Source organism: Acomys russatus, chromosome 5 (assembly GCF_903995435.1).
Source record: "Acomys russatus chromosome 5, mAcoRus1.1, whole genome shotgun sequence".
NCBI lineage: Eukaryota > Metazoa > Chordata > Mammalia > Rodentia > Muridae > Acomys > Acomys russatus.
Genome location: NC_067141.1, coordinates 124,097 through 138,945, shown reverse-complemented (window position 1 = coordinate 138,945; position 14,849 = coordinate 124,097). Strand labels below are relative to the sequence as shown.

General features: G+C 44.1%; 1 protein-coding gene across 1 annotated transcript in view; it reads left to right on the top strand.

The window, feature by feature from the left end:
- Pdilt (protein disulfide isomerase like, testis expressed) overlaps positions 1-12,417 on the top strand; it is a 33,032-nt gene extending 20,615 nt beyond the window's left edge. Inside the window, 5 exon segments of the mRNA XM_051146979.1 lie at positions 4,247-4,444; positions 7,293-7,413; positions 9,426-9,604; positions 11,001-11,090; positions 12,017-12,417. Of these exon segments, the coding sequence (XP_051002936.1) occupies positions 4,247-4,444; positions 7,293-7,413; positions 9,426-9,604; positions 11,001-11,090; positions 12,017-12,292 (864 nt within the window). The 3' untranslated portion in view covers positions 12,293-12,417.
- Positions 12,418-14,849: the final 2,432 nt, after the last annotated feature.

Below are 14,849 nucleotides of genomic sequence, written 5' to 3'. Positions count from 1 at the left end.
CTTTATTTCTTCCCTGACCCAGGTGTCATTTAGCAGAGAGCTGTTTAGTTTCCACGTACGTATAGGCTTTTTGTTATTTCTGTTGTTGTTGAATTGCAGCCTAAGACCATGGTGATCTGATAGGATACAATGTATTATTTCAATCCTTTTGTATTTATTGAGGCTTGCTTTGTGACCTACGATGTGATCAATTTTGGAGAATGTTCCATGGGGTGCAGAGAAGAAGGTATATTCTTTCTTGTTTGGGTAAAATGTTCTATAGATATCTGTTAGATCCATTTGACACATGGCATTGGTTAATGATTTTATTTCTCGGCTTAGTTTCTGTTTCAATGACTTATCCTTCAGTGAGAGTGGGCTGTTGAAGTCTCCCACTATTATTGTGTGGGGATCGATGTGTGGTTTAAGCTTTTTTTTTAGCAGATCTTTTACAAATGTGGGTGCCCTTGTATTGGGAACATAGATGTTCAGAATTGGTATGTCATCTTGGTTGACTTTACCTTTGATGAGTATGAAGTGTCTTTCCTCATCCCCTTTGATTAATTTTGGTTGAAAGTCTATTTTGTTCAATACTAAAATGGCTATGCCTGCTTGCTTCTTGTGACCATTTGCTTGGAATATTTTTTTCCAACCTTTTACCCTGAGGTAATGCCTACCATTATGGGTGAGATGTGTTTCTTGAATGCAGAAGAATGTTGGATCTTGTTTATGCACCCATTCAGTTAGTCTGTGTCTTTTTATTGGAGAATTGAGACCATTGATGGTTGAGAGATATTAATGACCCGTGACTGTTAAGAGTCTTAATTTTGATGTTGTTTCCAGTCTAGCATTTGTGTAGTTCTGTTTTTGCCATGGTATAGTTATCTATTTCCTGAGTAGTTTTGGTTTGAGGCTGGACCCTTTGGGATGGAGTTTTCCTTCTAGTACCTTCTGTAAAGCTGGATTTGTGGATAGGTACTGTTTGAATTTGTTTTTGTCATGGAATATTTTGTTTTCTACATCAATGGCTATTGATAGTTTTGCTGGGTAAAGTAGTCTGGCCTGGCATCTATGGTCTCTTAGGGTTTGCAGGATCTCTGTCCAGGCCCTTCTGGCTTTGATGGTCTCTGCTGAGAAGTCGGGTGTAATTCTGATAGGTTTGCCATTAAATGTTATTTGGCCCTTTTCCCCCTCAGCTTTTAATATTTTTTCTTTGTTCTGCATGTTTTGCGTTTTGATTATTATGTGACAGGAAGTTTTTCTTTTCTGGTCAATTCTATTTGGTGTTCTGTAGGCCTCTTGTATGTTTATAGGCATCTCTATCTTTAGATTGGGGAAATTTTCTTCTATGATTTTGCTGAGAATAGTTTCTGGGCCTTGGAGTCTGATATCTTCTCTTTCTTCAATGCCTATTATCCTCAAATTTCTTCTTTTCATGGTGTCCTTAATCTCTTCGATGTTTTGTGTCAGGAGTTTTCCAGATTTGGCATTTTCTTTAATAGTTGCTTTAAGGTCTGTAATTGTATTTTCTAGACCTGAGATTTGTTCTTCCATCTCTTGGATTCTGTTAGAAAAGCTCACCTCTGTGTTACTCGCCTTCTTCTCTGAGGTCTCATGTTCTTGTTTTTCTTCTGTCTGTGTGTTTATCATTGAATCCATTTTCATTTTCAGATCTTGAACTGATTTTTTTATTACTTTCATCTGATTGTTTGTATATTCCTGAGTTTCTTCCATTGCCTCTTTATAGGTCTTTAGAGCTTGAACCGTTTTCTTGATTTTTTTCATCTGGGTGTTTGCATTTTCCTGCAATTTTTCCAGTTCCACTCTGTGTGCTTCTTTTATGTCTCTCACCTGTTTGTCTGCTTCTTCCTGCATTTGATTACATATTTTATTTGTTTCCTCCATTATCATCTTCATTACTAAGGATTTGAGGTCATTTTCTTGTATTTCCGTTGTATTTGAGTTCTCTGGGTTGTTTTCTTTGGGATAGCTGGAAACTAGAGATGCCATGTTGCTTCGGGGCTTTTGCGTATGCTTTTTCGCTGTCCTTTAGACATCTTGTTGTCTTTGTTTTTATTGGGTAGCTTCCGGAGTTGGATGGAGGGAGTCTGATGATAGATTCACTTGTTTTCTCAAGATTTCCCTAGGCTGGGAGCTCTAATGATTCACTGGTGTGGATGTTAGGTTAGCCCTGTTGTTTTGGACTCTCACAGCCAGTGATCCTCAGCTCCCCTGTGCTGTGGGTCCTGCAATCATTCTGGGTCTCTGAATGAGCCTTGGGTCAGACCAAGGTATCCACAGCCTTCTGTGTCCCCTGCCAAGTCCAGCCAGGAACACTGGGCCTGAACCAAGGGCCAAACTCACCTAGATTCTCAGGGCCTGAACCGTTTGCCGAGCTCAGCTAGGGATTCTGGGCCACAAAATGCACACAGGGTCCAGCCAGAGTTTTTGGGCTGGGACTGCGCACCAAGCTCTGCTAGGGGCTTTTGGCCCAAAGTGCATGCTGTGGTCCGTTATTGACTCAGGGCCCGAACTGTCCGCCAATCTCATCCAGGAATTCTGGATTCAAAGTGCACACTGTGTCCAACCAGAGTCTTAGAGCCCGTGGAACTGAGTGCTCCGCCCAGGGTGTGTCACAGCAAGAGAACTGCGGGTGCACTGAGCTAGGGCTTCCGGTGGAACTGAGCGCTCCCCCCAGCCCATGTCACAGCAAGAGAACTGCGGCTGTGCCAAACTAGGGCCTCCGGTGGAGCTGAGCGCTGCGCCCAGCCTGCGTCATAGCAGGGGAACTGCGGCTCCGCTGAGTTAGTGCCGGTGGTGGAACTGAGCACCTCGCCCAGACTGCGTCACCGCAGGGGAGCTGCTGCTGAGCTGAGGTGGTGCCTAAGGTGGAATTGAGCACTCCGCCAAGCCTGCGCCACAGCAGGGGATCTGTGGCTGCTCTGAGTTAGTGCCTCGAGCAGAATTGCTTGCTGGGCTGGGCCAGAACCCAGGACTCTGGGGCCAAACTGTCCACTGAGTCCAGTCTGGGTCCCAAGGCACCATGTGACCCAAATTCTGCCCAGAGTCCCCTCTCCCACAGCAACTCCCACCGGCCACCACACCAATCGCCTCCACCGGAAGGCTATGAGCTGCAAACCTCAGCCAATGCCGCTGGTGCTGCTGGTGCCGCTGGTGCTGCTGCCGCTCCAATCCAAGAAAGTCCATGCTCCTCCTGTGTGCAGGGGCATGCAGGTCCTTTGCACCCTGGTCCCTTTGAACCGCAGAGCACTCCCACTGCCGTGGTGTGGGGAACTTGGTGTTCCTGGCTCAGAAATCTGTGCAATTCCCTGAATTGTTCACTGGAGCCTCCAAACATGATCCACACTGCTCGCTGCCATCTTGGATCCTCATAAGGGTGACTTTTTAATCTCTTGGGAGAGGCAAGTGCTCCTGGTCCCCATGGGATGCAGCCGGCTTATGTCTTGAGCCAGCGCTTTTCTTCTTTTCTGATACTGTCTTTATTCTGGTCAAACCAGACCCAAGCTTCTTACTGGACTTCTTATCTCACTTCTGATTTTCATAGTGTCTGATTTCATTCCCCATGATGCTCTCTGTCATGGTGCCAATGTCTCACTGGCCTTTCTTTCCAGAACATTCTAATCTCTATGCTCCTTTTGCTACTGGCACCCTAATTTTGCTGAGCCCGTGACTTACCTCATCTTCATGGTTACTCTACCCCATCATTCTGTTGTACTTTCTAACCCTCACTTGCCATTATCTACAGGTACTTCTTATCCATCTCCTCCACAGGAATGTAAGTTCCATGGGGCATGGATTCCATCTTCCCTGTTATAGCCCTATGCCCCCAGTGTCCAGTGAAATGAATATTTGTTGTGTGAATGAGTGAGTAAGTGGGTTGTGGATTTCCTTCACAGAGTAATTTTGAATGGACATGTAGAAATCATTTTTCCACCTGCCATTCACCAAACTAGGCCTTTGCACACATTCTTAAAACAATCCTCTAGGGCAAGTATGATTAAAATCACCATTTTACAGATGAGGAAACGAAGCAATGAAACAAGGATGAATGCTCAGGACTCGTTCACTTCCTGAAGCTGTGTAGGCTGAGCAGGCTGCCTGGCTGTTCATAGGTGCAGGAGTGAGTCTGCCTGGGGCCTCTCCCTAGACCTTGCCATTTGTGTTTTCTTAGTTCCTAGCATTTCAGTGGGTCCCTTCCCTTAGTCTGAGGGGTCCAGAGCTCAAGAAGTTTTGCTTGACTTGGCAGATCCTTTTTGTCCTTGTGAATTCGGATGAACCAAAAAACAAACGTGTCTTCGAGTACTTCTGGATCTCAAGAGTCAATGTCCCATCTGTTCAAATCCTGAACTTAAGCTCCAATGCCAGGTACAAAATGCCCACAGATGACATAAACTTTGAAAGTCTCAAGAAATTCTGCCGCAGCTTTCTCAGCAATACTGCCAAGGTAAGCTTGCTTTCAGGTAAGTTGTAACTAGAACCTCAGAACCACCCTACAGTTTTGCTGGTTTTGTTCATCTATAGGGAGAGACAGAACAAAGACCATCCCAAGGGTCACTGTTATGCCATCTCATTTCCCACCTGTCATTACTGCGGCTTCTTCTGAGGCTGGAGATACACTGCTGGTTCTTTAGTCATAAAGAAAATTCCTAAAAGAACTGACATGTCCTCTGAAGGAAGATTTTATCCCTGTTGCAGCCACTTCTTGGAGGATTCCCTTGACCTAGGGTTAGAGAGAAGGCGATGGAGCAAATAGCAGCCAGGGTTTAGTCTTGCATATTCATAGACCTTTAGGTTGTGTTGGGTGGAGAGACATGTTGCTGAAAGGGTAGGCTCAGGAAGTTAACCATATGCAGTCCTGCTGAACAGTAGTGTTTATTTTACAAACCGAAATATCTCTCACTAAAAGGATAATCCTTCAGACATGTTTTGGATAATGACAGGGGTATACATGGAGAGTCTTCAGGTAACTCATCATCTTTGAAGAACTTACCTCTGGCTGTTTCCATTCCATTCTGTTTCCATGGAGACTTTCCTCTTCCGCAGCCTTCTCAAGTAGAAGCTCTTCTGTGGATCACATGACTGTGAGGTCAAATGGCATAGCTGGTGTCCTTCTGGATACTTCCAATTTCCCCTCCTATCATGTAAACCCCAGCATTCTTTGCCTTTCATGGTTTTTGCATCATACCACTTCCATCCCTTGTTGCTATCCTTTGTGAGGATGAGGGCTCCTCAGTGCATGCTACCTCCATGCTGCTTTACCACCATTCCTAGACATTAGCATCTACCACGCTTATCTCTGTTCTCTGTGAACTGGGATGCTCACACCATCTCAGCTACCTGCTCATATGCTCAGAATCCAGAGCTGAAAGTTCCTCCAAAGGCCTCGTTTTAAGTCTCACCTCCTCTTGTCTCATTTCCTCACTGACCACACTGATAAAGAGCCTCACCCCTCCCATGGCTTTTAATATTTGGATTCTATTTCAGTCTCTTTGATGCCATTATCCATGAACTTAGATTCTGTGTGTTTGTGTGTGTTTTTAAGTCTGATAACTTCCTCACTCTCCCCATGTTCCACTTCTTCTATACCCTTGAAGGTATAGAAGGTACATATACTTCCAGGCAAAAATCCACCTCCTGTTGAGCCCACTTAAGTTTTATTCTACTTCCACAGTAATGTCGAAGAAGAGCAATTTCACCATGAGACAGACTGACCTTGTGGAGGCAGTAACCAAACCCCTCTCTACCAAGAAATGTCCCAACATCTCTGTGTAAATTCCTCTAAGGCATTTATCTTTTTACTTTTAGGTCAGTTTCTCTTCCAGTCCCATTTCTTCACTCTTATCTCGGCACTCTACCCACATTCCACCAAAGCAAGAGAAGTGTTCATCAGAGAGGCATCCTCACTTTTCATTGTCACATCCACAATGTGCCTGAGACTCTACCTGGACTCTGTCTTTCTTCCAATTAGATTCGAGGTGTTTTTACACTCTCCAAAGGCCACAGATAAACATCCCCTACCTGACCGATGATCTCTGTCTGATATGCCTATTCTTAATTCTTCATGCTCATCTTCCACGCCCAGGCTCCCACTGCCTTATGCTTCCTGACCCCCATCTGCTCTGGACAACTCAGAGGTGACACTGAGTTTGTGACTATCTCTGCATTTCAAATTCTTCCAAGTGCTTGTGGGGAGCTCCAGCTGCTTGTTCTCTTCTAGAGTGGAGAGTGTTAGGCCTCTTGAATTTGCTTCCTGGAAACATAAATCCAGTGAAGAAATTCCAGAGCCTTTAAGTCATTTTCAGAGATAAAGAGGCAGAGGAGGGATAGTACCATTGAAGAAAAGGCTAAAGAGTTTGACAGAAGCCAGACAGCAAGGACTTCATAAACGTATACTAAAGATCTGGCATCCCATATAACAAAGGAAAAAAATGTATCTCCATGATAAAAATAGAGCCTTAGTTATAGAAAATAAAGGCATAGAGAAGATTTGGAGGAGATGCAGGGGGATATATGTGGGAAGCATGGACTGGCTAGACTAGGGTAGTCACAAGGGAGAATGAAAAAAGGGTGTAGACACCCAGGAGTCAGTGGTTGTATAGAAAAACATATCCTAAGAGTTCTAAAACCTTCTTTAAGCAAAAAACAGTTGCTGAATTCACTCTTTCTGTCGTTCACTTGAAAATTCTTTATTGAGGTCTTTCTATGTGCAGACACTTGATGAGAAAAGAAAAGAAAAAGTCCTTTATGGCAGAAAACCAGAAGAATAAGTGGTAACATTTTACTAAAGTAATACAAGGGAACATTTCAAAGAACTTACTGTAGTAGAACCTCATATAATTTGGGAACTAAAATAATTTTCCTAAAGATAATCTTGGAGGGCAAATCTAGGTTAATAGGATAGAATAAAGAGAATAAAGCTTGGAGAAAGCTTTCCAGTCAGTGGAAAGAACATACCAACCTGGGGTGGGGTTAGCTGAAGGAAAATAGTGATGAACTTAGGGGAAGCTGGTACAGAAATGCCTTGGTCTTGACCCTCACAGCAATTGAGGACAGACATTGTTTTCAAGCAGTCTAGTTGAGAACCCCAAGAGTCATGTATGAATACACTGCAGCCGAGAACTCTGATTGCCTTTCAGTTCCCTGACCCCCTGTCTGCTCTGGACAATGCAGAGCTGACACTGAGTTTGTGACTATCTCTGTATTTCAAATCCTTCCAAGTACTTGTGGGGAGCTCCAGCTGCTTGTTCTCTTCTGGAGTGGAGAGTGTTAGACCTCTTGAATTTGCTTCCTAGAAACATAAATCCAGTGAAGAAATTCCAGAGTATTGGGACCAAGAGCCAGTTAAGAAGCTTGTGGGGAAGAACTTCAACGTGGTTGTCTTTGACAAGGCGAAGGACGTGTTTGTGATGTTCTGTAAGTAGCTCTTACTTACAATGAGAGGTTAAGGGCCCCAGTATTACTTTGCAAGTATTGATTCTGAATTCATGGGCAGTGCAATCTCTAAACTGATAACCTCTAAAACCACGCTTAGGATTGTCTGCCGACTCTCAGAAAGGTTAGTTCAAGATGCCAGAGACCATAGGCAACTTGGTACCCCAAATGTATTTTTCACATGTATGAATGCTTTCAACATAATGCAGGCCTATGACAATTTGTAACTGTGACATGGGTGGCTATGGATGCAACAGTATGTTAAGACTCAGGCTTGAGTCCTTGTATATCTACGTCATTTAGTTCCCCACCATGACCTCCTGGAAGCAGCTACTGTTGCACATCCCATGTATGGATCACTCAACAGACTCTCAGCAAAGGAAGATTCCCAGTATTACTTAGTAAGCACTGGACAGTGCACTTGAACATTTTCAGTCTGACTCCATCACCTAAATTCACACTCTCATTTAGAACTCCCCTGATTTGGGCCTTATATGGTTCATCCAATAGCCCCTGTGAGGTAGCGGTGCAAATGTTCCATCACAAGGACTTTCTGTAGCAAATGGCATGTTGCAAGCACTCCACAAATGCTGTTACTTCTATCATAAGTAACTCCACTGCTCTCTAAGGTGTATGGCCCTTTTTCATCATCTCTGGTTTATGTGTCAGCCCCCGAAACAAGAGCCTTCTCTCCATGAGACACTGCAGAAGGTGACCCCAAAGCTACCTCAGACAAGCAAAGGTACCATTTAGTGAGCTTGTGCATTGAGCTAAGCTTGAATCTGCTATATGGTATATTACAGCAAAGCCTTGAGGAAGGCACAATGACCTTCTCCATGACACAGGTCAAGGTCATATGGTAAGTACTAAGACCCAAAGTGAAGCCATCCCTGCATTGACTCCACCATACAGCTCTCCACAACTTCAATGGAGCAGACACTTGCCCGCTGACAGTGCTTCTGAGAGCTGTACAGCAGAGTCATGGCAATCTGTTCCCTTTCATCAGCGGCAGCCTTTCTCTACTTACACACCATACTGAGTTCTGAGAACACTTACTTGCTTCTGATGAAAGGCAAGACCAGCTTCATTTTCTTAGAAGCAGGGCTATTGGATTGCACCCTGAGTCTTCGGCCATTACAATCCTCCATGTTCCCAGCTGGAGCCCATCAGGCCCCAGGGGGGTCTCTGGGTGATGCAGGTAGGTTTCATCACAGGGGGCACTTGGCTGCTAAATGGATAGGTAAGCCAGCAAACCTGTCATGTCAGAGCCTCTGAGGCCATTTCTCCCACAGGGCAAAATTTTGAGCTCTGAGCTTCAGATGCAGCAAACTAGTGAGGTCTGGATTTTCTGTTCTGGATCTCTACTCTGGTCTCTTTCCAAAAGGTCAGCTGTCTGGGCCACTCAAAGCTCAAGGAACTTTCACAAGAAAGGGCAGTGTCCCCTGCCAAGGGCAGTTGTCACAATTTTAAGGCATACTTATTCAGCTTCTTGGGCATGTTCTCTTCCAAGGGTCTGAAAGGTGTGTTACATTGTTATGTAATATATTATGTAACTTTATACTATGCCATATTTGTAGTGTAGTCTAGCCCAAGCAACCTGACTTCAAATCCTTTTCCCTTCGCTCAATTTTATGGATGGCACTGGGCAAGTAGCTTAACTATAAATAACACTGTTATCTCTCAGACATAACAGTAGTGTAAATACTTGCCTTGGTTTTTCTCTTCAACTATAGTGGAACACTATGTTAGAAGCAAAGATTTTGTTTGTTTTGTTGTTATTAAAGTACATATTAATACATGGAAAATGTTAGTGTTCAGAGAAATAGGACTAGGCTTAATTTTTATTCTGATTTACTTAATAGTCATCGTACACTGAGATTTAAGAATAAGATGTGGCATGAGTGAAAGAGTGTGTGGCTTGCTGAGCAGAGGCATGGTAAGAAGATGGCAGTGGTGCTATGCTGCAGGAGATGAGAAAGACCTTTCTTTCCCAGATGCACCCTGGTCTGTGAAGTGCAGGGCACTATTACCACTGATGGAAGAGTTGGGCATGAAGTATCAAAACCACTCCACAGTCATCATTGCCAAGATTGATATAACAGCAAATGATATCCAGCTATCGAAGCCAGAACAGTACCCATTCTTCAGGCTTTTCCCTACTGACTCAGAAGAGGTGAGGGGCTCTTGAGGCCACATAATTAAAAATGTTATATCAATGTCTGGAACTCAGCTCCTCTCCAGCTTAGCGTTCTTTTGAACATTCTCAGATCCAGTCCCTAGTATGTGCTCATATTCAAGGTTAGAATATTTTCCAGTATATTCCACAGAAGTTCTAAGACTTGTAATTGCACACTTGAGTCCATTGCTTATTGTTGCCCAACCATTGTGTCAAATGGGTGTGGATGTCTTTATTGCATCAAGTGATACAGGCTCCTCAAGTATTGAGGCTGAGCTCTCTGCAGTATGAACTACAGAGAATAAAGGACCTCTCTGTGGGAATATTGGTGTGGAATACTGCCAGATAAAAGAATGTATGCCAGACATCGACAATCCTCTTTACATCTGGGAATTCTAGTTCTTATCCAATCATCACCAAAACTAGTGGAATGTACTCTGTATGGGACTTTGGCAGATGGGGAAGTCTATCAATCAAAGAGGCATAAGTCAAGGTCCTTGTTCCAAAGAAGAGTGGAGAAAAAGTCATAATGACATGGGTCCATCTGTGTATGCAATGAGAGGGCAATATGGCTAAATTTTTCATGCAGACATCCAACTCTGGAGAATGGTGGAGATTTAAATTGATTAAAGGAGGGGTCATGAACTCTATAGGTAGAATGTGTCACATGAGCAATGAGGTGGGCAGGATGACCAGAGCACTCTGAGTGTGATGTCATTCCAGTGCAGAAGATATGTATAGAGAAGCTATAGAAAACGAGGTTAGAGCAACAGGATGAGGCTAAGAGTCACTAGTCTTCAGTTATGTGGTAAAACAGCTTAACTAACCAGTGGGCAGTAAGTAGCTTTCTAACCCCCTTAGAGATTCACAAAGGAAAGGGAAATATTATGAATGCATTCTGACTACTCGGAAGGTGTTTTATAAAGTAACAGCCATTTTTCTCATTATTGTTACAACGCTGCTAATACTGGTTACTTGTAAGGGCAACATCTCACAGTACTTAAAATAAACCAAGCAATGCTTCAAGCATATTTCCTATATAGGCTCATTTAGTCCAAGAACACCACATGGAAGCACCTGGAATTAATATCATATGAGGAGACTGAGTCATAGAAGTTCAGTAAGCAGACCACATAGGTAAGCAATGCAGTCAGGAGTTATAGTGATAAAGCATGGCTTTTGTAGGTCCCATATGACCCATTCCTCATGTGCTCTGATGGGAGAGTTTGTATCCTTAGTTCAGAGCCATGGAAAAGGAAGCCCACAGAGGTTAAGGCATTTTTTTGGTAGGACCAGATTGCTAGGAATTTGATCCTGAGTTTAGTTTTGTAATCCTGTATGTTCACTTTACAGGAAGAGGCTCCTATCTTAATCCTGCTCTGTGTCTTCCTAGGCTGTCATGTATAAAGGAGAGTATACCATGAAGGGCTTTTGTGACTTCCTGGAAAGCCATGTCAAGATTAGGGTTGAGGAGGAAGATGAGGTAAGTGGCACAGCTATAGGCTGGTTTTCCTCTCCCACACACAATTACCAGGATGCCAATGGCCCATATAAACATTATGCTACTAAGAGTTCCAGCCACTGTTATTCTCTCTGGAGATGGTTTTTAAGCTGCATGGACAACCTTCCACTCTGAGTGAGCTCATTCGTTATTTTAAGGGAACTTGTGACAGTGTTGCAGAAATGACAGTCATTAGAAAACAGACTTTGAAGTGACATGCAGGCTTCAAAACAGCCTGCTGGTCTCTTTCTGGAGATGACAACCAAATGGGAGTCTGTCCTCTGGCATTGCTGCTGCTGGATGTGATCATAGTTGCCCCTTTCTCCTAACCATGCCACAGGTAGACAGCTTCTAGAAGGTGCCATCTGAATTAGTTAGGGCACCTCCTGTTGCTAATATCAAAGACAGTCCCCCTTGTCTGCTTCAGCAACATTTTACCTGGTAGGGCATTTAGCACAGCTGGATCCAGAGGCTCATACCTATCCTCTGTTTTCCCATCTGTCTTCACGGTCTTCATATTTTTCACAAGCATTCACTTCTCCATAGTGGGCAAATATTACCCCATGACTCCAAACTTACCTCCTTTTGAGAGAAAAAAATGTCCACTTCTTAGTAGTCACAACATGTATGTTAGAGAGGGACCTCATTGACTAAGCAAAAATCACCTGCTCTGTCCTAGAGTTAGGGGTTGGGCAGCAATACCTGCAGAAGTGTGTCCCCTGATAAAGGGGTCAAAACCGCAGTTGGGCACTTTATCACCTCACTGTTTCTATGAGGACACGCAAGCCAAAGATAATTTACTCTGGGCTCATCTCCAGCAGCTTTACTGATTGTCCCTACAATGTTTGTACCTATGTTTTTCTTTATTCCCCCTTTTCTCTCTCTTATTCCCACATTTTCTTTACCAGCTATTGTCCATTGATCAAAATGAAGTGATAGAGGAGGAAGTCTTTGCCGAGCTAGAGACGAATCTCATAGAGAAGTCGTTTGAGCAGCAGTCGCTCAAGCTGGCAGACACAACTAAACAAGACAGGCCAGCGAAAGAGTCACCTGTGCCAAGGAACATAAGCAAGCCAGAAGAGCCAGGGAGCAGGAAGGAGACAGCTGAGAAAGAGGAGGTGGCAGCTCAGCTGAATCAACTACCACAACCAGAGAAGAAACTGGAAGCCAAAGAAGAACTTTAGCTTCTCCAAAGGCAGGAAGGAAGGAGCCTGATCCCAGGTCCTGACATCAGTTTCTGAGAGAATCTACTCTGACAATGACACATATTAAGTGGTAGGGTGGGTGGGGGCTATACAATAAAGCCCATGAGTGACTTTGATCTTGCTTGCTTATTTCTTCTTTTTCCTGATTGGTGCTAGTTGGAAGAAGCACTTGGACTGGAATTCAGCTAGGGTTGTGAAGGGACCCAAGATGCCAAAACTGAATGAGTGTTTGCAACTTCCTAGGCCTTCACGTACTTCTAGAACATCCTTAGAGGCCAGTTTCATTGTCCCCATTTGCAGATGAAGAAGCAGAGGCACAAAGAGCTGAGTAACCAGTCAGAATCCCTCAGTTTGAGATCTCTCTAGACCTCATCTATTTAGCTACTCTTTACCCAACCTCCCACTAGCTGCCCCCTCAGGAGTTTGGCTAAGTCTTGCAAATGAGGTGTAATAACAGGTTTATGGTGCAATTTGGCACCTCAGAGATCGAACTCCCAGCTTGTCTGTAGATGTCTATATGTCAGCAAGTAAGCCACCAGCTAGTAGTCACGCCAGAATAATCCCCTGTGCTCTGTTATATTACACTATAACCTCCACTTGACTTTACCTACTTTCAGTAAGTAGCTCCAGTCTCCTCTTTCCCGGATTCCACCTACTCCTTATGTGACTCCAGCAGCTTCCTTTCATGTGATCCATCCTGTTCTTTCCAGGTGACTCTGCTCACTTCCTCTCAGGTGATTCGGCCTACTTCTCTGCATTGCTCAGAGTCACCCACTGTTTCTTGAAAGCAGAAGTCTCAGAATCTGGCCCCAAACTTCCTCCTCACACTCCATATTCCTAAAGCTGCAGAGATAATTCTAAACATCATAGCTCTCAGTGCTCACTGTATCTGTTTTGTCTCTGGCCTGTAATGGGCATCTTTATGACGTTTAGAATGTTTCCAACCTCTTTATTCCTGCAAAGTCTTGACAGGTGTAGGCCTTTGGATCTCTCTTTCTCCTCAGCTCTCCAAGTTTCTATGCATCAGTCACACTTCTTGTATTTCTTGAACACAAGTTGTCTCTGTGGGGTTGTCCCCTCTATCCAAATGCATGCCTTCAGAAAACTTACTCCCCCACCATCTTCATCCAGCTGTGCTTTCATCATTTCCATCTCAAGTGTTGCCATTTCCAAGAGGCACTTCAAGACACTATTGGTAAGCATTCTGCTATTTCATCGTGCGACGGCACAATGCCTGTCCTGCCCCCACCATGACCATCCTCATGGATACACAGAGTGGTAGTATTTTCTTAGTGCACTGTGTGTTCTGCATGGTGTAGGTTTGGTGTGCACCTGTAATTCCAGTGCTCAGGAAGCAGATGCAGGGGATTGAATCTCAAAATTGTTTTTTTCACACTGGGATGAAAGTCAAGGTTCATTAGGGTTGGTGCCCTCTGAAAGAAACCTTTGCTTTGCAGCTTCCTGGGGGCTGCCTGCATTCCTTGGCTTGGGTTTTTTCCTGGGATCACTGCAACCTTATGCTTCATCCTTTCATTTCCTCTCCATTCATCTTCTAAGCACTGTTATGGTTGTATCTAACCCTTAGTACTCCACAGCTCCCTGACTTACTCACACCTGTACAGTCCTTTTTACTCTGCAAGGCAATATTCATGTGTCCCAGGGATTAGGATGTGGGTATATTTGGGGTCATTATTTAACGCTTCATGTTTATACTGTTTTTCTAAGTCATTTCATCGGGGTTAGAGAAATTTCTGAGAAGGGTAGGATATTACTATAGGGACTGTGCTCCCCAAAATCCCCTTGGAGCTCCATACTTTCCACCTATCACACAAGGCAAAGGCTATTTGTGTTTTAGACTCCTAGAAGCAGTTCCTATTCCCAACCCCCCAAACCTGACTTGCTCACATCAGGGTGAAGCAGAGAACAGCCTGCAGCCATGGAACTCACTGGAGCCAGGTGACCCTATTGGGGTAGGTTTTAGTATTCAGGACACGATGCAAGACTCACTCACCTCCACCTCACAGCCATGTGGCTGCTGGTCAAAGGAGGGGTCGGTGGGGGCTGGGGAGACTAAGTCATGTGGAACACAGGCCATGATAAGCAGTGAAATGGAGAACAAGGCTGCAATGTGTATGTTCCAGAGAGGTGCCTGGATCCTCAGACACAGGGAGAGCAAAAACAGTGGAGAGATGGGGCACAGATACTGCTCTGTTAGAAAGGGCTGCTCTCAGCTCCTTCCCAGTGTATCCGGTTGTCATGTGAACACTTTCTGTTCTGTCTGATCAGTTTCTCAAAGCCCTCATCCCCCTAATTCGACCTTATTGAAAAAGATGGAACCACTTGTCAATGTAAGACTTTTCAGTGGCAAAGCATGGAATACTCTTCCCCCTCAAGAAATAAAGTTGACTGAAGTGGTCAATCTGAGTAAAATTTGGGTTTCAGTTTGCAGTTAGCACTAGCTGCGCAACCTTGAAGAAGATGCTCAATTTCTCTGAACTTCAGTCTTCTATTTTACTGAGACAATGCTCTGGGCATC